Genomic DNA, 27161 nt, shown 5'->3' on the forward strand with positions numbered 1-27161 from the left:
TCAGTGACATAAGGCGTTTCTTATCCTCAGGTACTAAAGTCACTGTCTGGCATCACTTCTAGACCTTTTGACCTGGAGACCTTTTCTTATTTTACTCCCCTTATGTCTATGTCACTGCCAAGATACACCTTCTCAAGACTGTTTTAAGGTTTATATAGTAGTATTTGGAAGTTTATACTAATGAAGAAAGGATATACACAGGTATTATTTTTGGAACACAAAATCGTGTGAAGCAAAACCAATTTACTGCTGTGCTTGCAACTGTTTTACGTGCATCCTTTTATACCTAACCGGGGGGGGGGGGGGGGGGGGGGGGAAAGTTGGGTTCTGTATCAAGAAAGAGATATGCTATGGATGTAGAATATTTCTCAGTTTTTTATACTGAACATCTCTCTAGTTCCTTGATCAAAACTACTAACTCTTGATTGTTCTATAAGCTTCTGTTTCATTTCTACTAATGATTGCCTGTTTTCCAAGTTGTGAGATTTTTTTGATTGGTGTTTAGACAGCTCTAGATACAGCTAAATATCTTAATAAAGGTCAACGTGAGGTGAAGGAATATACACACAAGAACAGTAGTTTCATGTTCTCATAAGAAGAAAAATTAAATAGGCTGTGTCTTGTCCAAGTAATGTGATAAATACTGCTCTAAACCACCACTAATATACCCCTTGCATAAAGGGGATCTACAGAAAAGACCTTCAGGCAGCAACTCAAATGTTGGTAAAGGTGTACCCTTTTGATCCTAACTACTGCTAAGATTATTTTTAAAACACATGCAGAAGGATAAGCACAGTCCACTGATAACTTCACTTAAGACAGCACACATTTCATAAGAGTGAAGTTAATCCCAGCGCTGACTCCATCTAATGCCATGTAAACCAGGGTAATCCATTACTGTCCAAGTCAGCAAGGGCAAAGGGTAGAATGGTGTTGATGTGAGAATCATATTCACACCTCAGGAGCAGAGGAAAATCCAAACTGAAAAATTTCATGAAATTAATTCAAAAGATAATAAGCAAGATGAAGTAGCAGTGCCACTACTTTAAAATATTGAAGACTGATATTGGTACATCAGAACTTTTAAATCATTCAAGTAGATTGCTAGTAAGAGAAAGTCTTGTGGTTGAAGATATGTGGATGAGCAACTTTAAAAGCCTGTTTTATCATGTATCTAAAGAAAATATGTACACAAAAATAGAGAGACAAAGCCTACTGTTCTTGCTCCAAAACAGTTAGTGTTACATTTAGGACACTCTCTTGTGCAGATAATTTCTATAGTAAAAACTGTGCAGATGTTTATAGATTTGTCTCAGCAAGTATTCATGTGTGAAGGCTTAAGGTATGCCTCAGCTTCCCAGTTTAACAGCAAACTATATTCTACAAGGCAACCACCTCATCGGTATAGGGCAACAGGTCTTTTATTTGCTCTATGATGTTCCTGTTTTATGTCAGTTAAAGTTGGAATCTGTTGTTGGCGATGGTTCTTCTGAATCTGTCCATAAAATGTCTTCCACTGAGGACTTGAAGCATGCTAACAGCCTTCAAGCAGAATATGTTTTATAAGGCATATAGAAATGTCTCCTGCAGGAATATCAGAGTTGTAAAAGATGCATGAGCAACTCAGGAACAAGAGTGTGCTAGACAGTCTAAACTGTGCAGAAGAAGGGCTTGATAGTGTCTCTTCTCATGTCCCAAATGATGAGAACATTGACTTGAGCTGGTTACAAGGACAGCTGAAAGAGAATTTGTGGCTATTTCCTCCATCCTGATTGTTCTAGTTCAGTACTAGTAAGAAAGGAGTAAGAGCAATTTCCGGATAATAGTTTATGGTTATGCAGATAATGTCACTGTCGCAGAGCATAAAGAATAATTGAAGAAGAATATCTTCCACATCATAACAAGGGACTGTATTTCAGAGCTGTCATGTAATGCTAAGTTCAACCATGCTTGTACAGTTCCTTCAATCTGCCAGGTTGCAGCAGTTGAGAAAGGGTAAGTGTTCTTCATTTCTGTGGCATTTTTACAATTTGAAGGGCGGAGTTGCAGGGAAAAAAATCTGTTACTAATTCAGTAGTGACTTTCAAATTGTACAGATACAATATGGAGTTAGCTACATTTAGGCATTTAAGCTCAAAGAAAGTGCTGTTGGCTATCTGCGCTGTGGGGCTTATAACTGTACTTTTACTATGCATCTAGTTTCCCACAATCTTCCTGTGTCTTCCTGCAGTCTTGAGAATCTTAGATTTACATTTGGTTTTGCTTCTCATTACCCTATGTTGTTTTACTTTTCTGATTTAATCTGGGCCGTATTTTTATCTTTACCAAGAACAAGGTTGAGAGGTTTGGGTTGGCAGGAGAGAGAGCAAAGACTGGGAGGGGCTCACCAAGATAGGAAATCAATTTGTATGCCATCAAGGAAGTATTCTGCTTTTCTGTGCAAGCAGGTGAACAGAACATGCAAATGAGTTCCTGTACAGCTGGAGGCCTGTTTTAGCTAGTGAACTTCTTACAGAGATGCTCCATGTTTGCCATTGCGTTGTAGAGTTATCTTTCCAGTAAGGGATATTGCTGGCACTGTTCCATATCTCAAACAAAAAACTATGTATTGTCACAAGAGCATTTACACAAGTGACCATGGATTTAAAAGGTGGAGAAAACAAGATTTGTCTAATCAAAGTGATCATATAATGTGTAATGGTCCCAATTTGGAGCTCTCTAATTTGTTTTATCTGCATCACCAACACAGACTTAAAATTCTTTCACTGGATTGTCATCCAGTGAGAGATACAAGCTGTTAAAGCTTACAAGACAAAAGGAAGATAAGATAATCTATGGCATTTGTTCATTTCTCCATATGAAGTTAAAATAAAATATCTACTGAACCATACCCTGGCCGGTTTTTGTGTTTGACAATGTTTCCCTTGTGTACCTGCCAGGATTCCGATTGCATGCAAGTGTAGTCAGCATTATAACAGCTGATGAAAAGATGAATGTGTGCTGACGTCTCCTTTTTTGGCCTTTCTTCTTTATATAGTGTCCTAATAAACAGAGCACTTATTCCTGGTTTAGAAAAGTGGTTATTAAATTAACCAACTCTCAAGGTCTACTGGAGAAAATAAGGGCAGTGACTATAGTTCTGAGGTTGCAAAGGGTTAGCTGAAATTTAATGAGAAAAGACTAGGTAAATAAAACCACTCTGGTAAAATTCACTCAGAGAATTTGCTGAGATGGTGAAATCTCTTTTAGGAGAACATAAAACATTTTCAGCTTCAGAAGGTGAGGATTCAAAAAATTGTCTGTTGCATTGCCTTACATGCTTATGCCTTTTAAATAAAGCGTTGCAGACTCTGCAGTCTGGAATCTGATTTTTCAACACTGTCAGCCAATAAACAGTCATTTTCTAACACCTTGTGGTTGTTTAAACAGTGGCTTAAGGAAGCATGAGCTTAAGAATGACTGACATTAGACCTACTGTAAGTCATTACTCCAGGAAGGATTTGACATGACAGTCAACAGGCAAAGAATTATGATCAATGTCAAAGACATTCATTTTTCCCTTTAACAGAGAATACCTCATTTTTGGCTGGCTCTGCTTTCTTTTTATTTTTCATTCCCTGTTGGGGCTACAGTGTTCAGCTGGGCATTTGAGAATCTGGGAAAAGAGCTTTTTGGGAAACCACAAATTTTATTCATGTTTGATTTATTTCTTACATTCCCAAAGCAACAACTATTTTGGAAATCCAGATGATTTGTGTGTGACAGGTTCGTGATTTAAGTTCATAGAGTTATTAGATAATAAGCTGTAAAGTTCAACCATGTTTATCGATAAACCTGTTGGTTTGCAAATTTTTTAATCTACTGACATGCAGTTCAGTACTGTCTTCAAATAATCAGACTTTTTAGATGGATGGTGAAATAATTTGTCTAGCTGTTGTGAATTGCTCAGAAGGCTAGTTTGGTGCTTTGTCTGGGACTCTGCTTTTTAAAACTTACATTTCGAGTTAATTCTACCTTTTGATGTTATTCAAAATTGCTGTACTAGTCATACCACTACTACACATAGACTGTATATGGTATTTTTGTGATCTCTACTGTTTGAAGAATTGCAACAGGCTTGAAATGAAACAGTACAGTATAATTATTGAGCATATCTGATCATAAACTATAACTGTAACAAATGCCTTTTATTCTGATGTAGGAAACTGCTTTCCCATCAGTAGAAGCTGTGTTTACATCCATACATGTGTACAAAAATGGATGCAGGTCATAATGTAAACAGCTGGTCTGTGTAAGAGGGCTGTAGGCTTGCTTGTAGCCTCAGCCACTTAAACTTCAGATGATCTGGATGCAAGCAAGTTTTGTGATGCTGGGAAGTTTTGCACATGTTTTCCGAAGTTAAGACTCTGACTATTAATTATAAGTATTGCCTTCATTTTCTTGCAAGGAAGGAAGTAGGGGCTAAAGGAGTTGCAGTGTTACACAGTAAGTCTTAAGCAGATGTTGAAACAGAGCCCATTCTTTTTAGGAATTCCGGCTTTAAATGTTATTTGTGAATTTCCTTGCCTGAAAGTAGGATTATCTCAGACTTTACTATTTTGTTACTGTATTTTGTGTGTATAATCTTAATTATTTTGCTGTGTGATCTTAGTGTTCACTGCATCGAGATGAGACTGTATCGTTTGGCCTACAGTTTCTGTGCAGTCTGCAGGGAGTTAAGCGTAACTCGTTGGGAATGTTAATGGAAGTTGTGCATAATTTGCCTGTGCATCACACTGAAATTTACCCTTTGGCGTTACTGAGCCAGTGAAAATTCTACCGGGTGCCAGAGGACTGACGAAACCATCAGATTATCTTAATGACAGATTTACACTCTCCTCGTGTTCTGTACTTTTCAGATTTTGTAACTCTGATTTATGAAACTTTGCAAACCCAAGTCCTTCCTGCTGTACGCTGGTCTTGTGGCACTTCTTGTAGGAGTCAGGCTTTACTGTGGTGAGAATATGTGGTCAAAATAGCCTGTATACTGAAAATTGTGCAGTACTTTATGTATTAATAGACTGCTACCCTCAATCCCAGAGGTGACTGCACTTCAACAGCATAGTGCTTATATTATTAATAAATACTGAAGCTTAGAAAATGCCTTAAATAAAATGTGGAAGATTGCTCCTGTATCAGAAAAAGAGAATAAGGAGTATTGCAAGAAGTAGGTAAGTCCCTAACGTAAGATCTCCTACCTATATACTTTTGTTTCTCAGTATTTGCAACAATAAAGACCCTAAAAATTAAATTAAATACTCGCTTTTGCAAGCGAGTGATCTTCACGTAAACTCAGTCTCAAGAGGAATGACAGTAGAAAAAAATGGGTTTGACACTTAATAGTACATACATTTTTCTGTTTAAAGAGTCCTGCAGAAATCTTCTCAGTTATAGCATAGCGCTATTCTGTGCTTTCTTAACAAAAGCTGTTAGTGTGTTTAGAATAATTTTTCCATAATGAAAAAAAACAGTATCTGTGACAGATTACATTACTATACACACCTGCATTTGCTCTGAACCTGCTAGCCTGATAAATTGATAAGATAAGTTAGTCACATGTTGTTTTAAAAAGGCAAAGAACATAGTTCCTAATAAAAGAATGCTACATATTTCTTCTAAAAGGTTAAAAAGCATTTCTCAGGGCTCTTAAATTACCATATTCTGATACCAAGGGAAAATAAAACCTGGGCTTAGAGTCTTGTTTGTACTTAGAGGGCTTTCCGGACAGGAAGGCAATCTTGATGCAATTCAGTAAGCCACAATACCAGTGGGGCATTACAGGTGAAAAATTTGCAGCTGTACCCCTCACCACAATGTATTACAACTGTACAGTGGAATATTTCCTGTACAGAAATAGGGCTTGGTTAACTTTGTTTCCCAAGAGTAGATCACATTAAAATGTTATAAAATCATGATTTCCTGCATTTGAATACTTGTGGTTTCTCAACTGGTTCCAATATTACAAAGGGTTTTTTATAGCTTCTATTAGTTGAAGATGTATAGAAGCTTTTTTCCAAAGTCAGCTAAAAGGCAGTTATGTATTTTTAAAGAACAATTTCTCTTAGAAGGCAGGAGTTTTCTTTCACATCTCTTTATTATACACTCTATTTAATATTTATTGTATAAACTGCAGTACAGATGTAAATTTTAATAAAATGAAATAAATATGCTAATAGGACCATAAATAAATTTGTTAAATGGGGTTGAAAGAGCTAAGGTATATGTAATTACTCAGAAAGCAAAATACTAGTTATTTTCATTATTCAACCAAAGACCTCAGTACAGATAGGGGAAAAAATTAAATTAAGTAGATATTGCATATTCAATTTTAAAGTGAGTATTTATAATTTAAATATCCTAGCTTTAGGACAAAATTTGTTAAACCAAATTCAAAAAGAAGTGAAACAAATTCTGTGAAGAAATTACATGGGATAATATTGAAAAACTTCCCCAGTTGTGGTATCTGATTATTCCTGAGTGTTGAAAATTGAGAGTGCACCATAGTGGAATAACTTTTACTGCCCAAAATATACAGGTACATAACACATCAAAATGGTGTCAAAGTACAGAAAACTGTAATAAAATGACAAAGGAGATTTTGCTGTGGGGACAGCAAATACTTTGTACAGCTAGAATGTTTTTAATCCTAGTACTACTGCTAATCCTAATACTACTAATACTAGGCTAAATTTTTACCTCGATGTAACCACCCCATCTTTTTTTTTTTATTTGGATCTTCATGAAAGGGGAAAATTGGTGGTCTGTAGCTGTGCCAGGAGAGGCTGTTTTCCACACTGATATGATACAGTCTTAGCCCTGAGGAAGGCTAAAAAATGTTATCCAATGGGCAGTTCAGTTTGTAGCATGATTTCACAATGTCAGTCACATAAGGTAAACAGGAATGTGGCTGTTGAAGTATCCTACAGTTGTCAAAAATGTTGTTCCACTGGTCAGATTAGATTGTGTGTGAACAAGCATATTACAGAGATTTTATTCTATTTAATATTAATTTTCTTTTAAGCATATTTCCTACATAATATATTTGTCTACAAGGTTTTTTTGCTATTTTTATACAAATAATACTTCAAATTCAAATTTAAAAATAATGTTCTTGGTAGTTACTGCCAAGAATTTTTCCCTAATAAAAATCTAAATAAAGCTTTTTATTTCCTACTACTGCAACTTCTGTTCACCTAATGGGAGAATTGTATTTTTAAGGCAGTTGGCCCTAAAACAGTAAAATATCCTAATAACAGAATAGCTTTATTACAGAGCAATCAGTTTATTCATGCTCAGGAAGCTGGAGTTAAAATCTCAGCATGGGTTGGCGTCTGACACAAAGTACTAGTTTGTATTGTATTCTGTCTCTCATTCACTTAGGTGGCCCTGCTCAGAGAAGATAAAACACACACACGCTTCCTGTCTTCTGTGTGCATTTTCTTGTACAGTAGTTGTTTCTGGAACAAGAATAACTTCATTTCCAAGAGGAAGCGCCCACCATCTGAGGGACTGAGATTGAAGAAATGAACATTCATTCTGTAGCAGCCTATTTTCTAGCAAAAACATGAATCAAAAGGAAACATTGCTGAAAGCAACATTAAAGCATGTTCTGTAACCCAGCTGTTAATATCTTTCTTTCTCAGCTAGACAAGATGCATTTTGCAGTCTAAGAGAGCTGCATGTGCATAGTTAAAGGTCCATTTTTTATACTGAGTTTGCAAATTATATGTTCCAGTATTTAAGTAATAAAACAGAAATATTTTATATATCCTTCATTCAGCAACCTCAAAGCTGTAGGCAGATGGCTGTAGCTTTTTCCCAGAGACAAAAAAGATGTTTGTGAAAAAGATGGGATTATCTAAGAAATTGAGATATTTTAATTATTTCTGTCCTAGATGGCAGTGATGTCTGTGTCTGAGATCTGTTGGCTTTATGACAGTATGTGTAGTGAATAATAGGTATGATCATTTATGGTAACATGACAGCTTGTGGAAGTGCACTGGTGTTGGCCCTCTGGTCAGCTCTAGAAACATACTTAGTGATAAGTTGTGTGCACCCAGGCTTTTCAAGTCCAAATTAGCTAAGTAGTCGAAAGCTCAGAGGATAGCATCAGGTCACAGGAAAATCTAGAAGCATGTTGTGATCATGAAAGCCTTTACAAAGCACATATGGATCAACAATCATTTCTCTCCCATTGTGTCCTATTATTGCACAGAACCTTAAGGGGGAATAAGGAGTATCCATGTGGTCAATAAGGTACACAACACATGGATGAAAAAATTAATATGTAACATAGCATCTGTAGCATTTCTTGACCCCTAGTTTCCAAATAGGAATTAAATTATTCTGGTACAGATAATGTGCAACACAATATCCATCCCTGGAGGTGTTCAAGATACCCACCAAGATACCATCAAGAGGTGTTCCATACCCATCCCTGGAGGTGTTCAAGAGTCGGGTCGACATAGCGCTGAGGGTTATGGTGTAGTTGGAAACTGCCAATGCTAGGTTAACGGTTGGACTAGATGATCTTCAAGGTCCTTTCCAACCTAGATGATTCTGTGATTCTGTGAATATATGTTGAATAAGAAAAAACATGATCTATTGCATTGTAGTGCATTAGTGGGAATACTTCATGTTGGTTATCAATACTGTCTTGCTGATAGGTTAACAACCGTGCAGGAAATGACTTGAAGGAGGCAGGTTTTAAGACTTTTTTGAGTTTCTTTTTGTTTGGGGTTTTTTGTGAAACGCATATCATGGAGGTTTCAGCTCTGCTCCAGTCGAGACAGGTTCTATTTGTAGAGGGCTGATGTATGTTCACAGGGGTGATTCTCATAATGTCTATCTTTGTGTAATATATATGAAGATTTTTTTCTTAAAACAGAGCAAAACAAGTGATTCACAGAGAACAGAAAACCACACTCTCCTAATTCAGAAGATTTCTGCTGCAAGGCAACTATTTCAGCTGAGCTGTTTCTTTGTGTCCTGTACTCAGAAGGGGCAGGGCTGGAACTGTCATTCGAAGGCAACTGCTTTCCTTGCTATCAGAATTTGCTAATACACTGTTTTCATTCTTCATCAGAACAGTGCCACACAATTTTCAGATCTCCCATGTCTGTATTCCACAGCAGTGAAGAGAAAAAGGAAGAACCTTCAAATTTTCTGCTTTGTTTTAGTTGTGTTTATCTTATTAACTGTTATTGTTTTAAGTACTTAGAGTTTAGGCTGTTTCATGTAGCTTTTCACTCTACTTCTGATCTCTGTTAATGCTGCTGAAAAAAAAGCATTTGACTGCTGTTTTGCTCTCTATTGCTATAATCATAATTCTAAATAAGTGTTTGTGCCATAGTATGTGGTTTTCTTGCAAAATGGAACTTGGAGATTCTTGGTTAAATCTTGGTTAACTGAGCCTACAGTTAAATAACAGGGTTTTGCACATGTAAGCGACAGGAGATGCACAGTAACGGTTCTGTTTGCATTTCACAGGTGAATAAAATCATTGTAATTAAAACTTTCTTTGAGGGTAGGAAAGAAGACAAAAAGCTATGGAGAAGTGTCTGTTGAAGAAGCATGCTTGTTTAGCAAAGAAGTTTGTGGTTAGACATGCTTTGTTAGTGTTTAGTTTTATAGAGGCAGCACCAGCGGTCACATTTTCTAAGAGGTAACAATTATCTGAATTACAGCTTAGGTTTTATTCAAATATTTTAAGGTAAAAGTACCATACTTAATTCTACATATGGGGAAATTTTTGTTGCAGCTAATTCACTTATTCCCACTGCCTATGACTCAGTTCTGGCGTTATAGCCCATATCCAGGCTTTCACAACTGTTATTTTTGGCAGCTGATATTGCCCAGAGCTACCATCTTTCCTTAAACTTATCCAGATCAGGCATTAGTAATAAACCCCCTAGAACAAATAAAGCTAGATATGTAGGAATCAAAGATTCTAAGTCAACTAAGTCTTTTGCAAGCTTCAAACTGGAAAGTTTACAGTTTGGACAGTCCCAAAGCATGAGCTGTATTTTGTATAGGCAATCACATAGTGTGTCTTTGACTTTTTACTTCTAATGTGCAGCTGATGCCTTGAAACATACTGTCTCTTGCTCTGGTAGATTTCTTGACATGTTGCAACACAGTTAGGAAAAAATGCATGAGCAAAAAGAGGAATAATCATTTCAACATGCTTACCAGCCTGCTTTAATTGTTAGGTGATATGTTCTTTCTGGCTACTCATATGAGTAGTTCTGGCTGAGTCCAGTGGTCATTCCTGTGCTTTTCCAAATTCTTCATATTTCACTTAAAAGGTTACTATGAAGTTCCTAAAAGGCAAATACACTATGTTAGGTTATACCAGAGCCTGAAGAGGAGTTACTCCTTCTTTATGGTATAATAATCGCTTTGATCATTTTACTTTGCCATCTTTTTGTCAATATAAGTTTCAGTATTTCTACCACCTACTGAGTGGATAGAAATATTGAAGTAGCTACTTTTTTTTTTTTTTTCCAACCAATATATATGAAATCTGTTTTGTTTTGTTTTGTTTTTTTCAAGTTTCACTCTGGCTTTATTTTCAATCTTTATTTTCTGTCTCTCTATGTTATTTGCCTCTAGCTTTACTGATAGTTTTCCATTTTTCATATAGTAGTGCCACTTATGAAAATCCTTTACTGTGCTCTCTAACTTGTTCTTCCAGCTCATTAATCTTAGTGGGAATAGAATTCATCACCTTGCTTAGACTCTTTTAAAATGCCCCCTACTTGCTTTCTGATCCAGTTTTGTGAGATTATAATTAGGGAGACTTGCATATTAAAAGACTTCTGTTGCACATATGTTACTCAACAACGTTGAAAAGAAAAGGTAACTTAGGTGTTGATAGGCAGTAAGAAACAGAAGACCAAACCAAGTATTCCAATATATTGAATCAGGTTCCTAAAAAATCTCAAGGTACTTTAAGGACTGAGATTTTTAAATATGCAGAAATAAATACTGCTGTATGTAGAACTACCTGTGCAACCATGAAAGGCTGCAACCTTTTGTCAGAAATTATACAGATCCTTTTGTAATGATACAATTCCAAGACTTTATGCTATAGGAAATATGCCAAGTATTGCAATATTTTAAATAAAATCAAATGTTTTATCACTGATGGAGCCTGTGGAGGTTTAGAAAAGTATGTGAGTGTGAATGACTCCACAATGTAGTGTGAAAGATAGCGAGTGATGGAAGTTGCTGTTTATGTGTTCATAGTTAACATAGAAGAATTCCTTGAATATATCCATAATTGAAGGACAGTAACATTGCTGTGATACTGCAATTTTGAGTGTTTGTCCACAGGCATTAAAGGTTAAAATAATTCAACACTGAGAAGTTTCAAAGAAATCTAAAACTCTATGACACTAAGAGCAAAAAGAATAAATATAGTGTGACTTTGAAATATGGCTACAAACACAATAATGTAATATTTCATATTGCTGTTGTTGTGCACAGCACCATTGTAGAGTTAGCAACACAGAACCAAGAAAGATGATTTCTGGGTCATCAGGCCCAGCCTCCTCTCATTGAGGCAATGCTTGTTGCTGTCTCCATCTTATTAACAAATGAAGCTTTTAAAAGCAGCTGTCGTGAGCACCAAGGCTGTCCTGGAACCCCCCTGTCTTTTTCTGTTTGGGTTTCTAGCATCACACTTTATTCATAAAGCAACTCATTTTTGACCCATAGTTTCTGTAGACCTTTCCCTCTATTAACTGTTTCTCTCCTGAGGTGTCTGGGTAAAGCAATAACATTCCTTCATTTGGTCCTCAACTCTGCACAGATCCCAGTGTGAGTTAATAGTTTTAACATGAATTGGAAATGTGTGCCATATTCCAGATGAGGTCCCACCGGTGTCTTATACAAGTCAGTTAATATTTGTCCCTCACTTTTGGAAATATCTCACTTAATGTCTCTCAGGATGGCATTTGCTTTTTCAAGGCATCATCATACAGCCTCATAATTTTCCTGCTCACATTTACATATCTTCACCATTTCCAATTGAATATGCAGCTTATAAACAAATGTGTTGCTATCTTTACGTATATGATGTTTGGTTTTTGATGTTAAATAAATCCCTTTTTCTCAGACTCTACTCTTTGAAATTAAATCAGCACTCCTGATTGATATTGCTATGCTACTCTATGTTATATATGTTACTGGCATCAGAGTTTTGCTGGCACTGGTCAGATACCTTTTTTTCTTCCTCCATCCTGACCTAAAAAAAATTTTAGTGACTGTGGTTACTTTTTTCAATCTTCAGGTATCATTGTGACTTGACAGATGTAGTAAAAATCCATGTTTCAGGCTCTGTGGTTCCACATGTTAATTCTTCCAGCATTCTTTGGTGATTATGTTCCCTTGCCCTCCCCAGCTTGAACCACTGAGCTCCCTGAATTTTCCTTCTTAACCTTCATTCCCGTTAATTAATGAGCCTGCTGTTGCCTCCATATACATTTTAGTCCTTACTGAGTAACAAGGAGCAAATAGAGATTTTTCTAGCTATGCCTAGATTTACTTGCATCTCTACCACATTCTTACTTTTTTCCTGGTTATTTATATACGTATGTCTATACACAAGACACACAGGGATAAAAAAGGTAATAGCACATACACATGCATTTTTTCTACTGTATACTTTATGTCAACTTGACTTTTTTTCTTGAGCATGCACAAGTGCCATAAGTGTGTATTTCTGTATCTTAATTCTAAAATCTTCATATCTCACTGAGTTTGCATTTGTTCTAAATTCATATTCTCATTCACTTTTATGCTATTACCAAAAAGAAAAAGGTGGGCTAAGACACAACCCTTTAAAATCTATGCTTTTATTAAAATTTGTTTTCTCTTGTCTTTAGAAATGTTTCTAAAAACATTCTCTCCAGTTCAGTGATGCATCCAGGAATAATCGAAGTAGGTTATTTACAGATTTAAAATTAGGGATGTGATTAGAGAGAAGCCACTATATATTTATTCGATTTGGGTTCTCAAAATCACACAGTTGTCTAAATAGCATATTCCATGAAAGAAAGGATCATGTGATACAAGTACTTCGTGATTTGTCCCAGCATTTTTATTCATGTGTTGGCCCACCACAAGGCATTGTGTTGCCGATCATCATTTTTACTCTGACTCTTTGACCATTTTAATATGACAATAAATGGGTAATTAATAAATTGATATTTTGTTATGTAATAAAATTAAAGGAGCTAGTTCAAGCAAAAAACTTGTTTAATGATTAAAATGTCCTTGATACCATGATGTGATGACATCTGATGGATTTTTTGGCTGCATAATACAAATAATTATTAGTTGAATTGTCTTTACTATTCTTGGGTACTGTGAAACAAGTACCTATTTCTTTACCAAGTAGGAGAAAGTTTTAAGTGTTATACTGCAATGACATTCTAAAAACATTTTAATTTAAGTCAAGACAGAACAGAATCTGAGTAATAGTTATAATTCTGATTTTCTATATGACAGCTTACTTTTATTGAGTTTAGTTCTGCACTTTTAGCGTGTACAGTAAATCCCGTTATATTTGCAATTAAGCATAAATTAATTATGCCTTCTTCCTTTTATCACAGATTCCTTGCAGCTTGGAGTACTGGGATGAGCTTCAGAAATCATTTGTTGCATTCCGGGAATTCAGTCTATCAGAAAGCAAAGTCTGTGAACTACAGCTGCCCAGTATCAACTTTGTGAATGATCAGAAAGAGCTCATAGCTTCCGATCTGTGGAGGATTGTCCTGAACAGCAGTCAGAATGTGGCTGATGACCAAAGGTAATTTTAAAGGAGGAGGGAAAAACAGAAATCTAATGCTACACTCTTGAGAGATCTTTTTCAAGAGACTTAGGAAATAAGATACTGTTTTCATATGCAGTAAGAATAGCTGGTCTTAAATGAGCTTCAGACTGTAGTTCACCTTCACGTAAGGGCATGGAGCGTGCACAAAAAGAGCTCCCTCTTAGATTTATAGGCAGCCTGGCAGCATCATACTCATCTATTTTCTGAATACAAAGATTACTGAAAGTGAAGACAAACAGGCCATATCCAGAAACCTCTTAGCTGCACAAGGCAGTAGAATTAGCTAATGAACAAAAGAAGGCTGAGGCACAATCCATTGTATAACGTAGTAGTAAACATTTTCTTCCATGCACTCCCCATACATCACCTTTATTCTGTCCTCAGCGGAAGTCAATGACTAAAATAAGCCATGTCTATTTTAAATATGTTAAACAAAACTTCAGTACTTCAAGAGCATTACATTATTATTCATGCAGCTTGCTTACTATGCTAACAGTAAAAAAATTTAATCAGTGTTTTCAAACACTGGGGATCCATTTTTCATTATGCTTACAGCTGGAAACAATGTACAATGACAGATATTCACTCTATTTGCATTCATTTCATTTTGTTTAATATGTAGAGTAAGAAGAAATGAGTACAAGTTCTCTCCACAAACAGCAGTGGAATTGCTTTCAAAGACCTTCTTAACATTTTATAGTTAGAGCAAAAAACCCAGGATGACCCTGTTGGATCACTGGTATTTGCTGATTGTTGCTGCCTGTGTATGAACACATGCTTGAATTAGTGTATAGCATACACACATATGTTACATGAAGCTACAAAATTCAGAGAAATAAGGAAATACAAACATGGCTAACAAAATCAATAAAGAAAATTAAACATCTGGTTTCCATTAATAGTATCAGGTTGGAAATGATTTCTTGATGTTAATTGTGAAAGAATGCATTTTCATCATTGAGAAGTTAAGTGTTTTAGACAAGGTTAATTCCTCTGAATGTGGGACCTTGGCAAAATTGCCTTCCTGGTCAGCTTAACACCACAGAAATGTGAACTCGGTGGGAACTGAAAATGAAGTAGTGAAATTTAGTAGATTTTTTTCATCAAGGCATTTGGCACTGTTACCATGTTTATTGTTTTCTGCTCAAACAGTGTTCGTCACTACATGCAATGTTTCATTCAGGGAACTCTGATAAGCTAGTGAGTTGTAATCATTCAGAAAGAGTCTAGGGTTAAAATGAAATACAAATAAGTAAAAAGCAATATAAAACCAGTTTGGTTATATTCCAAAGTTATATTCCAGGTTATATTCCCTGCCTCAGCAGCAGTTTCAGATAGAAATTCAAACTCCTTCTTTATACAAACTTCAAACAAGGTTGCACTGCAAGCTTTCTTAAGGATGACTGCAGGAAGGACTGGTGTGGAAGAAGTAGGTCCCGACCAGCCTGGAATGACCATTCTCAGAGAAACTTAACAGGTCAGAAAAAGAGCAACTGTTTCTGAGAGATGAGTCTTTGACCTATGGTGTTTGAGGCACACTGTCTCTTTCTTGGAGACAGAGCAAATCGTGCCAATCACGTGTCACTGACCTGGAGATTTTGAGACAGTTCACAAGCATTGAAATACATGTAGTTACAGCTACAGAACAAGTTTTAAGGTAACTGTTAAGCCCCAAAGGATCATGTTTGGTTAAAGGGAAGCCTTGTTTAGGAGGTGGTGACAGATACTGTGAACCTGCAGGGAAGGCCAACCTTTCTGGACCACTAGTAGCATATAGGAAGTCCATGTTGGCAGTAACTTTGCTGAAACTGTGGCTTTGTCAAGCAAACATACTGCTACCAGTATGGATAGTTTCTTGTGACCAAGCATTCTAAAATGTATTCTGGAATCTACTTGTCCAAAAAATGCCTAACTTTTTTGGTTTTGAGAGAGAGACTGCCCCGTGTCATGGTAAATTTCAATGTTAGGCTTGTGCCTAAAGCAAGAGTTTAACATGAGATCTTATAGACTTGCAAGAAGAGCTACAGGAGCTGTGCTTAAAGCTAGTGCTGAGTGTTAGACCAGGGAACTTCAAGGCTGAGGGATCTGCGAGTGAGAGCGAGAAGCAGAGACTGTATAAAAGTTGAATCTCGGTTTTCCTGGAGACTCATGATGGTGTGACGTTAACTGCATGCTGTAACTGTGTGACTGATTAGCAAATTTAATTCACTATTAATTGTACAGTAAGTCTTGTTGCAGTTTATTTTCTTAGTTTGATCTTCTATTTTGGGTCAGACTCAAACAGCTGCCATATGCATGCAGCTGCTGTTCAATGATAATTTTTCCTTCAAATCACACAGGGGTTTTTTGTGGTAACCTCTATGATATGCTAATTATTAATACCAGAGGGCTGATCCCTTGTGTTTTAAGTACTTTATTACTGATTCCTAACATCAGTTATAAAGTATGAAACTTATGTGGCTCGTGTGACAGGGAAACAACAAGGTTTGTGAGAAGATGTGGATCCAGCTGATATGTTGAGCAGTAGCTGGCAGGCTGAAGTGTATCAACCAATAATGAATATGGGAATATGCAAAGATGTCATGATCCAAATCCTGTGGTATGCAAGCTCTTTCTGAGATTGATCAGGAACTAATTAGAAGTGTAAAAATCAAGGCGTTATCTGGTTAAGGACATAGTATATATGTGTATGTTGTTTATTTTTAAGAATTTTGTAGATCACTCATTGTTCAATGAATGTATAAGGTTTGAATGAACATTTATGAATGCTTATTCAATGAATGAGCAAATCTGAAGTCCTACGTGAAATAATTTAGCATCCCCTTGGGGATTTAGTATAGTGTCTATGAAAGGAATCATATATGGCAAAATTGACTGTTTATGGAAGACCTTAAAATAGGAGAGTTAAAGGAAATTATCATAGAATAAATTATTTTTATAAATTGCATTTTCATGTTGCAGGACTAGCAAATTATAATTAAAGTTGCTTTTATTTAAAGCTCTGTTTGGTTGGTGACACACTAAAGCCCCTCCCTAGTTTGGCTGGGAGGGGTCTATCATTCTTTGTTTAAATGGGTTACGTTACAAGACGTTTTATATATTTGTGCATCTCCTGTGTAATGTAAACAGTATTTTTATAATTACTGACATACTAATGTGAAATAGTAATTGAAAATGCCTTAAGATACAAACCATGAAACAAGTACAAAAACTTTTAAATAAGCCCTAAATTGCTACTTTTTAAAAGTTAAAGTGAGGAATCATGATCACGTTTCTTGCTAATTGTTTTAGCTTTTATTCAAAGTAAATGATGTACTGAATTTTGACCTCTAACAATTTGGGTTCAGACCAGCATTTGAGTCATAAATTAAATGAGTTAAGTGGTCTCTTTCTTCTTCCCAGTGGATATTTTCCCATGTTGCGGTTTCATCACAAATGGCAGTTTTGGTTTAACTATTCCACTCTTAAAATAACAAGAATAATGCAGGTCACTGTTAAGTCATTGTTCCCAGTTGCCATATATTTAACTTGAACTGCTTTGCATGATGTGAAACCATTATACTTTATAATATATAATGACTTCAAATGTAGGTATTTTCCATTTTAAAAATCCTGATTTTTCACAGGATTAAAAAAAAAAAATAAATTTCTGATATTAAAGTCAGGTCAGTTTTATTTAGAATTTCCTCTGGTTTTGATACACCCATCCCTCAGCACGTTGCACCAAACACAAAGCAGTAGAAGCTGGTTATTCCTTTTCTCCTTGGCTGAAAAATTGTGGACAGTCCACACTGCATTTTGTAGCAGCCAAGGTAATGTGGGATCTTTTTGATATTGTATTAATTTGATGCACAAATTTTGATTTCACAATCAGATCTACCTCTGATATTAATGCTCCTACTGTTGTTCACCAAGACTTAATAGAAAGTTTCCTGGGTTTTCAGCTAACACCACTTTATTTTCAGTTTGTGCACAGCATGTGATGAAGGACTGTGTCTTTGATTTCTGTGCTCTATGCAAGGTAAAAGTAGAAAGTAGCAGTGCTAAAGGTCTGTCAGAAGTCTACCTAGGCAAAAATTTTAAATGGGATTTAATTTAAGATTGGAGGGTGATGGTAGTGATTGTAAAGACTACAGTCTCTCTTCTTCTCTCTGTAGGGTGACTTTCCCTTCTAAAATGTGCTTTAGCTCACATTGTCCTGCTCCTCTCAGGCCTCCACTGCCAGTGCTTGACCCTCCCTAGCATAGGAGAGGGTGCAGGGGCAGTTCAGTCCCAGGGAGAAGCGTTGTCCCACCCTCATTTGCTGTTTCTCTCTGGTTAGTTTTTTAAGGATGTGGTTGGACTCTGAATTTTGTTAGGGAATCATTTCAGTGGTGGGCCATTTTGGTTCCTAAGGTTACTCTCCATGAGGAAACAAAAAGCAGTTCTGAATCTTTTTGTTCCCAACATTTTAAGTTCCAGAATATTACCTCCTCTTGGTCTGCTGCTTGTGGGGCAGAAAAATGAGACCAAAGTATGGCTAAATGCTTTAAATAATTTCCCTGGTGTGAAGCTCCTGCCACATTTCCTGCTGCATCAGTCATGTCATGTTGCCCTGTAATCATTGTGGTTATGAGTGAGAAATGACAAAGGTCCCATCACAGTAAAATGCTCGATAAATAAAAGGCAGGTATATAAAATTTGACTGAATAAGAATTTGGAGGGTTTTGTTTGTTTTTTTATGAAAAAATCCATTGCCAAAAAATGTATCTAAGGAAATAAAAATGCCGAGTCACTGATAGGTAATTTACAGAATAGGTTTCTGAAGAACAGTTTATAATTTCAGAATATACCTCAAATTTCAGAAATAAATGTCCAGAAATAAATTCTGGTGGATTTGCTTCCATGCTTTGTTCCAACAATCTAAGGAATATCCATGGCAGAGCAAAGAAAAGCATCCCATTTCTCTGACTATAGTCCAGTCCCATAGATGTTTTATCATGTGAACACAAAGAATAATTTTATTTCCAAAGATGTCAGTTCTCAAAAGGCCTACACCATGTTTGAAGTGTAAACAGGCATTTGAAGAGGTGAAGCAGCACAGGAAAGCAGCTAAAAATCTGATCAAGTGATCTATCTTTCATCCTTCACAGACCTAATACATTCTTGATATCCTGTCTTGATTCTTTGATAATTATGTAATTTTCGTTGGGTTTTACTGCTACACAATATTGTAATTTATGTCCACAAATCTAAAGTTGGATTTAAGTTCCATAAATAAATACCATACTGACTAGTTACCATAACATAAAATAATACTGATAAAGTTACCTATCCATGGAATTCTACGCATTTGCAGCTGAACTTTTTGAGTACGTAATATATTTTTGCATAATTTTGCAGTAACATGCATGGAATGATGCAAAATTTGGTCCTAAAAGCATAAGACATGTTGCTTTGAAAGCCACTGTTTGAATTTGAAGTTTTGTTTGAATTTAAAATATCTTAAAATGTCAATGAAAATCTATTTACAGTGAAAATAGTAAGTTGACCTTAGTTAATCCTTCGTTAAATTTAAAATAAAATAAAAGCAATATTTGACTGAGGATGTGGACATAGTTTTCTTGAATCAGGTCTGTGCTTTTAAATTAAAATTCTTTAGTGCCAAACTGCAAAAGGAGTGAGAATAAGGAACATTAAGGATAGACTTGGCTTAAATTAGAAAGTTTATTTGTACTTCAGTGGTATCTTAGCAACCTATAGAATTGTGATGTAGTGTTAGTTTCTCTCTAGAGACTGAAAGATAATGCTTGAAAATTTGTGGCGTCAGAAGCACGGCTACGAAAAAAAAAATCCAGTGGGGTGGCATTTTAAATGTATAGTTAATATGTAGTTGTTATGTAATAATATTAATTATGTAATTATGTAATACATATTAATATAGTTAATATGTAATAGGTGCTAGTAAAAGGGTCCAGGCTGAGCTTATAACACTTGGAGATTCTTATTAGATGACAACTGTAGTGTGAGAAGGGCAAAGGAAGGAAAGCTTACAGGGACAGGGTTTATGTGGAGAAATAGTTTGATGGTTGTGAACTGGTTTCCTTAAAATTAAATGAAAAAAATTATTCTTTTGACCAGATTAACTTTCAGCTCATTAGCTTTAGTAATGGTACCGTACTCTGTTTAGCTATTTCACCAATTAAAGATACGTGGTATATTTTGATTTTACTTTCTGTAAATATGCTTCACTTCTGTGGTTCGAGTGTTTCAGTTTGTAAATAGAAAGTGCATTGTGATAAAAGCATTGTTGGATTGCAGTCTTGTCTGCTATGTCCTGCTTGGGAAGAAGTACATACAGTAACGTTAGCAGTTAAAAGAAAATGACAACATTGGCTGTGTCAGAAAACTTAACATGGCACATGGTCAAGTCCTACTGTAAAGCAATAAAATCCTGGAAGTGCTGAACTACCTCTTTGTTGTCTACCTTCTGCAGCTCAGAAAGCGAATCTGGCTCACAAAGCACATGCGATCAGCTTGTAACCCCCACGGCATTAGCAGCCTGTACCAGGGTTGACTCCTGTTTTACTCCTTGGTTTGTGCCATCTCTAAGTGTGTTGGTCCAATTTACTTATTTGGAAGTCCACCTCTGCCATCATCTTGATCAACTAGGTACAGGTATGTACTCCTTTATATAGAATAGTAAAAGCATATAGTTCATACATGCTACTTAATCGCTGTCTTGCTGTCTGTAGTCCCCATGTCCTCATTCAAATAGGCGTTCTTGAAATAAATTATCACCAACAGCCGCCGGTCGTACAGACTTTAGAGTAAAACTGATGACTTCTGTGCATTGAGAAAGTACATATGGTAGGCAGTGGGGCTAGCTGATCAGCCCCCTTCCTCCCTCCAGAATGGGTAACTGTAGAAGACATCCGTTATTCATAGTCTGATTAGTGACAGCAGGTGCCAGTTCAGTTTTGAGCCATCTTAGTGAATGAACTTGATCTTTTAAATTTTCCAGCATATTAACAGTACTATTAAAATATTTGAAGATTTTGCAACCCGCTTAGTAAGAATTCCATGGAAGAGCTTTGAGAACTGCAGATTTAACTGTTATTTCAATTGTGATCACTTTTGGAGCCACATCTGGTTTTGTTCAGTGCTCTCTGTCATTGTATTAATGGCAAATACATTCCAAGAGATCTTTAGATTATTGTCTGATTTTCAAATGCCAGGAATGCTTTCCATGGAAGATGAGCAAATATCTTAGATAATTCTGACAGGGACAGCTTTCCTCTTGAGTAGTTTTTGTGTTCCTGCAAGTATTATAATACATTTATTATCAAATCATACCAAGACTGACACTCAACATCTAGCAAATCATTTCTTGTCTATCTACCACCTCTATCAGTACATAATCTTCCTCACTATTACACTCCAATTCCAGATGCTCAATCTTTAAAATTACACATACTGAAAAAGCAAAAATCAGATTAAAATCAAACCCAGCTGTTTCATTTTTCAACAGCAACTGAGTTTATGCTGATGCTGCTGTTGTTATAGCACCTAAAGGCCTAAGTTTTGGGGCTCTGTTGTGCTATGTTATATGCAAAGGGAGCACAAAACTTATTGTATCCATTATGCTTTTGTAGAATAATAGGGCTTGATCCTGGAAAGTGATGAGTGTTTTGGTTCCAAATCTGTAGAGCACTTGAGCATATGCTAATTTTAAGCATGTGAGTAGTTCCAGCAACATAAATAATAACATCAATGGAAATACTCGCATGCTTAATGTTACACAAGTGGTGTACGTGCCTTGCAGTGTCTGCTGCCACAGTGCTCAGCACTTTGCAGGACTGAGACTTGAGTGAACACGATAAAATCTTTTTTATGATATATTTCTCATGCTTTAGTCTCGGGGATACTGTTTTGTTTATTTTCTAGTATTATGGGGTAACATGTCACATCTCAGTGGTCTTGAACTCCATGTACTTAGAGCAAGGACAGTTTTCATTGTGGAGCTTGTTGGCCTGCACAGTCACGTCAGCAAATATTATATTGCTAATTTTTATTGTATGCATAATGTGCTATGTGTGGAATATTGTATACATCTACTATAGCAAAAAACTCTCACAGAAATATGGTCTCTGCTCCAAATAGGTGGCAATCTGAAGTATTGTGCAGTGTGTAGATAAAGCAGTTTGGTTGGCTGGTCTGTTTACCATGAAAAGATTTTGGTTTGCAGATACTTTTTGTTTGCAGCTGCTATTAATTACAGTTCTATTTTACATCTAATAAACAATGTGAACAGGATTAATTTCAGATTTCAGAAATGTCGACTCTTTTATGAATTTTACTTGTTTTCATTGTATGTACAAGCAGTTAAAACACAATTTACAAAAACGAACAGAATGTGGCAGTGGTGATGTTCTAGTCTTGTTTGTTCTTTTACTTTTCAGCACCACCAAAGTTTCTTCAGCCTTTTTCATCTGATAAGAACATGCCATCTGAACTAGAATACATGATAATTTCCTTTGATGAGCCTCATGTATATCTTCGTCAGTGGAGTGATGAGTCGATGTTCCAGGAGATCCAGTTTTCAACTCAAGCTGACTGTAAACTTCTGGAGTGCCGAAATGTGACTATGCAGAGTGTTGTGAAACCTTTCAAAATCTGGGGACAGATTGCTATTTCCAGCAGCACAGTAGGAAGGCTATTGGACTGCACAATAATGGTGGACCCCATTTTCATCAACTTTGGCCAATATGCACTTCATTCTCTAAATACAGCAATTCAAGCTTGGCAGCAGGTATGCAAATACAATAGTGAGAAAAAATGTAAGCCATTATGATTAATTTAATAGCAAATTAGAATACCATCTGCATTCATTTAAAATATTCCAAGATGTAAAAGATTTAATTTACACTAAAAACTAATAAATTCTGTGTTAGCAATGAAAATTAGGATACAATGAATGCTATATGCGAAGGTAAATGTAGCCAGTACTGCTTGAATTTCAGTGAAACTACATGGATTTATATCAGAATAATCAGAATCTTGATCTTGAAATGCATAATATTCCATTAATTTATGAAAAGGTGAGTGATGCATGATAGGTAAGCACAGCTCAGTCTGAGCGGTAGAGCATATTGTTTCCAGCTACTACTTCCATCCTTATTGAAGTTCCACACTAGTTTCACATTACATTCTGTGCAAGCAGCATTAATGTCTGAAGCCAGTCCCAGTGTAAGGAACCTTGCTTCTGCAATGACCCCTCGAAGGCCGGTAATTCCCTTACTCTACTATAGCCTTGAAATCAAATCATTCTCTTCATCTGCCTGAAGACCTATGTGGAGCCTGGGAATTAATTACCTATCATGGCACTACAATAACAAAGCCCCCAAAAAAGGATAAAGCATCTGTTTTATATCAAAAAATTCTTTTTTAAGGGCATTCCATGGTTTTCTTGTTGCAAAAGGAGATTCATAAAACAAGATCTAGTGTGATTTAAATCTTTACAGCTGGCTCAAATATCAATGTGAACAAAAATCTTTGTAGCTCCAATTTCTGCTTTTTGTCATATTTTGAACAATGCTTTTAATAAAAAACAAACATAGAAAGTATAAGAGAGTCCTTGGTAGGCTGTTTAAACCCAAAATATTTCTGACTTAGTACTAGTCCCTCATCTAAGACATGTGTGGCAACTACTGCAAAATGGCCTTCAGAAAGGTCAGTTTCCTCTTAGGATGGAAAAAAATAAAAAAAGATCTCTCAGACATAGCTATATATATAAATAAAATATGGTGCATAAATATTTAAATGTTTTAAACCACATCACAGTGTGAATGACTGACTGACTACTCTGTGCCTTAAAGGAATATTCTGAGTTGAAAAAATGGAATTGTATATTTGATTAAGTAGAGCCATATGTCGCAGAATATATTGCTGACAGGTACATTCTATGAATAGTTGGTACTGATTTATACATGGATTTGGCAATGTTAACATGAGCCACAGGAGGATATACTTCTGTAATTGTTGCTGTAATTTTCTCGTTTCCTCTCATGTCAAGGGTACTTGCCACCATGTTCTGATGTGGTGGGTATCTAGCCCTGAGTATTCGAGATTAAAAACTTGCATCACTTTGAAATTAGGGAACAGTTAACACACAAGTGGGTTCAAAATGGCTTATTAAATTAATTGTTACCAAGATGTTTTGTATGTGGCTTTACCTCCAGACTGGGGGGATGGCATGCACTGCATGGAGAGGGACTGAATTTCCCAAAGATAAGCATTGTTCGATGTTTGCTGTTCACACAAAATACAATATAAATGCTGCCAACTAGAAGCATGAATTTAATAAGCAGGAAAGGTTATCTGAATTCTCCACATATTTTTTACTGGATTAATATCTGAAACAAGTGATGTTGTAGTCGGTGGACGGACAGATGAAGCATGAAACAATTTGGCCCTGCACCTTTAGGTCAAGAGTTCAGGATTAACAGAAGCCTCTGTCAGTGTCTTTGTTTCCTAGATATGGACTGATTTTTTTTGTTTTTTTTGTTTAAGTAATGATGAACATTTTTAAAGTAGATTAAGCCTAAAAAACACCAGGCATACAATTTGCTTTATACTTCTAAGTCACATGCTGAAAATCTGAGAGGATTAGCACTCTTTAAAAACAGTTTCCCCTTTTGACATATTTCACTGTCTAATCTGAAATCCCAGTTTAAATACAAGCAGTAACAGACTAATGCACATCTAAATGCAAAGCTAAAGTAATGGTTTTAATAATCAAATAACTGGGCAGGGAACTTCCAAGATTGTTATTAATTTAGTTTTATTATTTAATAATAACATACAGAGTATGAAGTGAGATAGAAAATGCATTTCTCCTGTGAATGTACGTGGTGGGAGGTGTTTGGTTTTTTCCCCTTTATTTGGACATTTAAGCCTTCACAAATTGTTTTATAGCATTAGTGCTCTGTGGTATCTAGAGACACAGAGTCAGCTGAGAAAACAGCTCCCCAGGTATGGTACTAAGTGAGTATTCCTGAGGAAAAAAAAATTCCTTTGTGGTCTCGCACTGCAAATGTTTTCCTAAACCCCTCAGAAGTTATAAAAGCTCCTGTTTTAAACCTGTTTTAAACCATTAGAACTTCTTTTCCTCAAGGTCTGTGTGGTGCTTAACCTTTCTGTTGGCAGTTGCATAAGTTTTCTTAATGAGCTGGGATCAGTCAAAATGACATCTGTGATCACAGTAGTTTCCCCATCTTTCTACCATAAGCACAAAGTACAAAGGAAAAGGGTGCAGAAAATTTGTGTGTAGTTTCGATTTAACTTTCTAGCTGATAAGGTCAAGATACTGCCATGAGCATGAAGTTTAAGCAATCCTCTTAGAGGAATTTTGAGGGAGATAAGAAATTGCTAAAGACTTTCTGTTCAAAAAAAAAAATTACTAGGTACTTGAGAGACAGAGTGTGTACATGTGTGTACATGTGTGTGTGTGTGTGTGTATGAAAGAGAGAAGGCTTGCACGCGTCTTTGATAGCTTGGGAAGTGCACAGAAAATAACTTTGTGCATATAAAGAGTCCTAGGCTTTTATGGGGTTTTTTTCCAGAACCAGAGATGCTTTGAAATAGCTGTGAGCTGAGATGTGAGCAGAAAGTCCTCAGACAGGGAAAGCTCAGTGACTTACTATTATGTGGGATGTTTTTCCTTCTCTGAATAGAATTCACAAAATATTTGAAAGGCCAATAAAGGAGAGACACTTTCCAGGCCCCTCAGAGACAAAAAAACAGCTGAAAAATGATCTAAAGAGGGGCAGGAAATTGTCCCCCAGGAACTGACCCTAATCTGTATCTGATTCAGGCTGTTGATCTTTTGCTGATTCTTTAGATTTGCTGTTTTAATTCAGAGAGGGATTTTTTTTCCCTAATCCACACTAAGGTGTTTTCAGCTCCTGGAGTTATCATTCAGCCCTTCAGCATCATTGCCATACAAATGGTCCAGTTCTATTTGTTTTTATTATGTCTGGTTTCTCTACACTCTCTTCTATCAATCAAGATTTCCTCACTCCATCCTTTTGCTGATTTTTTTTTTTTTTTTTTGGTCCCTTTCTGCTTGCCCTAGAAGCTTCTACTGTCAGACTTCAGCAGCAAATTTGGGATCCAGTTCTCTGCAGTGGGTGCAGGGATCTGCTGCAGCTCTCCAGGGACCAAGAAGCATGGGTGGTAGTCTGTCTGGGAAAAATCTCTTGCATTTACTGCAAGGAGAATAAGAGTTACCTAGAACCCTGCCTATACAGAGTGTAGTTGCCATACTGAGCTAAAGCACACCCAAGCTTCCTTGATGATCCTTTAGTCAGCTGTTATTATTAAGACTTGAGGCATCAGTAGGTCTCTCTTGAACCTGTCAGCATGGAACAATGCCTTATTATGCAAATCTTAGTGTTTCCTTGGTTAAAACTTTGTAACTGTTATAAAATTGAGCTTAAAATACTTCTTTTCCTTAACTTTGTAAAGCATTGCTGTTAAAAGCAGTGGATTTTAGTAGCAAATCTGGCATTTAAGACTAATGATTAATGGCAGTCATTCATCAGCACCAAAATGTGTGCAAGTCTATTAATAATCCCTGATGGGATAACATTCCCCCAGTACAATTTAGGAGTTCTATGCATGCCAAAAACTTGCTAGATTCTCTTTTCTCTCTGGAAGATGCAAGAACCTACGGTTTGTGTTAACTTACTTGAAACTGAGTTAGTTAGTCGGTTAGTCAAGTAAAGAGAAGGAAGTTCATCATCTTCTGGTGTTGTTCTTCCAGTCTCTGCATAATCATCATGAAAAAGTATTAGAGTAAAAAAAAAAAATTCTTAAATTCCCCTGGGGTTATATCTAGGTTTGACTATAACAACATGCTGAGCTCTATGGATAGTAAATCCTCCCTTTTAAAAAGAACATTTTGCAAAGCTGTAACAGGAAAATATATATATTTGTGGTAGACTTATGGGTATGTGGGTATGGCAGCTTGACAGTAAGAAGTCATAGATCCACCACTAGAAAATGCCAAAATAAATTCTGCACTCTGAAGTGGCACTGTAAATGTCAGCCTTTAGGCATACCCAAGTCTGCTACTGAATGCAATACAGACATACTGCTCTGTAATGAGTTTTACTGCTTTGAAAAAGTGAGATTTTGATTATGCTTGCATGACTCTTGTTTCACAGAAGATACCTGATGTTATGCAGAAGAATTAATGAGATTTGGAGAGAAGCTTGAATCTAAATATTCTCATGCTTAA

At 36.2% G+C, this 27161-nt stretch overlaps 1 protein-coding gene across 10 annotated transcripts in view; it reads left to right on the plus strand.

The window, feature by feature from the left end:
- The window catches only part of VPS13B (vacuolar protein sorting 13 homolog B), a 491200-nt gene that overhangs the window by 410958 nt on the left and 53081 nt on the right, over positions 1–27161 (plus strand). For all 10 annotated transcript variants that reach the window (XM_074885247.1, XM_074885238.1, XM_074885283.1 and 7 more), the window contains 3 exons: positions 13659–13855; positions 20355–20536; positions 22321–22670. In XM_074885247.1, coding sequence (XP_074741348.1) covers positions 13659–13855; positions 20355–20536; positions 22321–22670 — 729 coding nt within the window. The remainder of the gene's footprint in view (positions 1–13658; positions 13856–20354; positions 20537–22320; positions 22671–27161) is intronic.

Source organism: Strix uralensis, chromosome 1 (genome assembly GCF_047716275.1).
Source record: "Strix uralensis isolate ZFMK-TIS-50842 chromosome 1, bStrUra1, whole genome shotgun sequence".
Classification (NCBI taxonomy): domain Eukaryota; kingdom Metazoa; phylum Chordata; class Aves; order Strigiformes; family Strigidae; genus Strix; species Strix uralensis.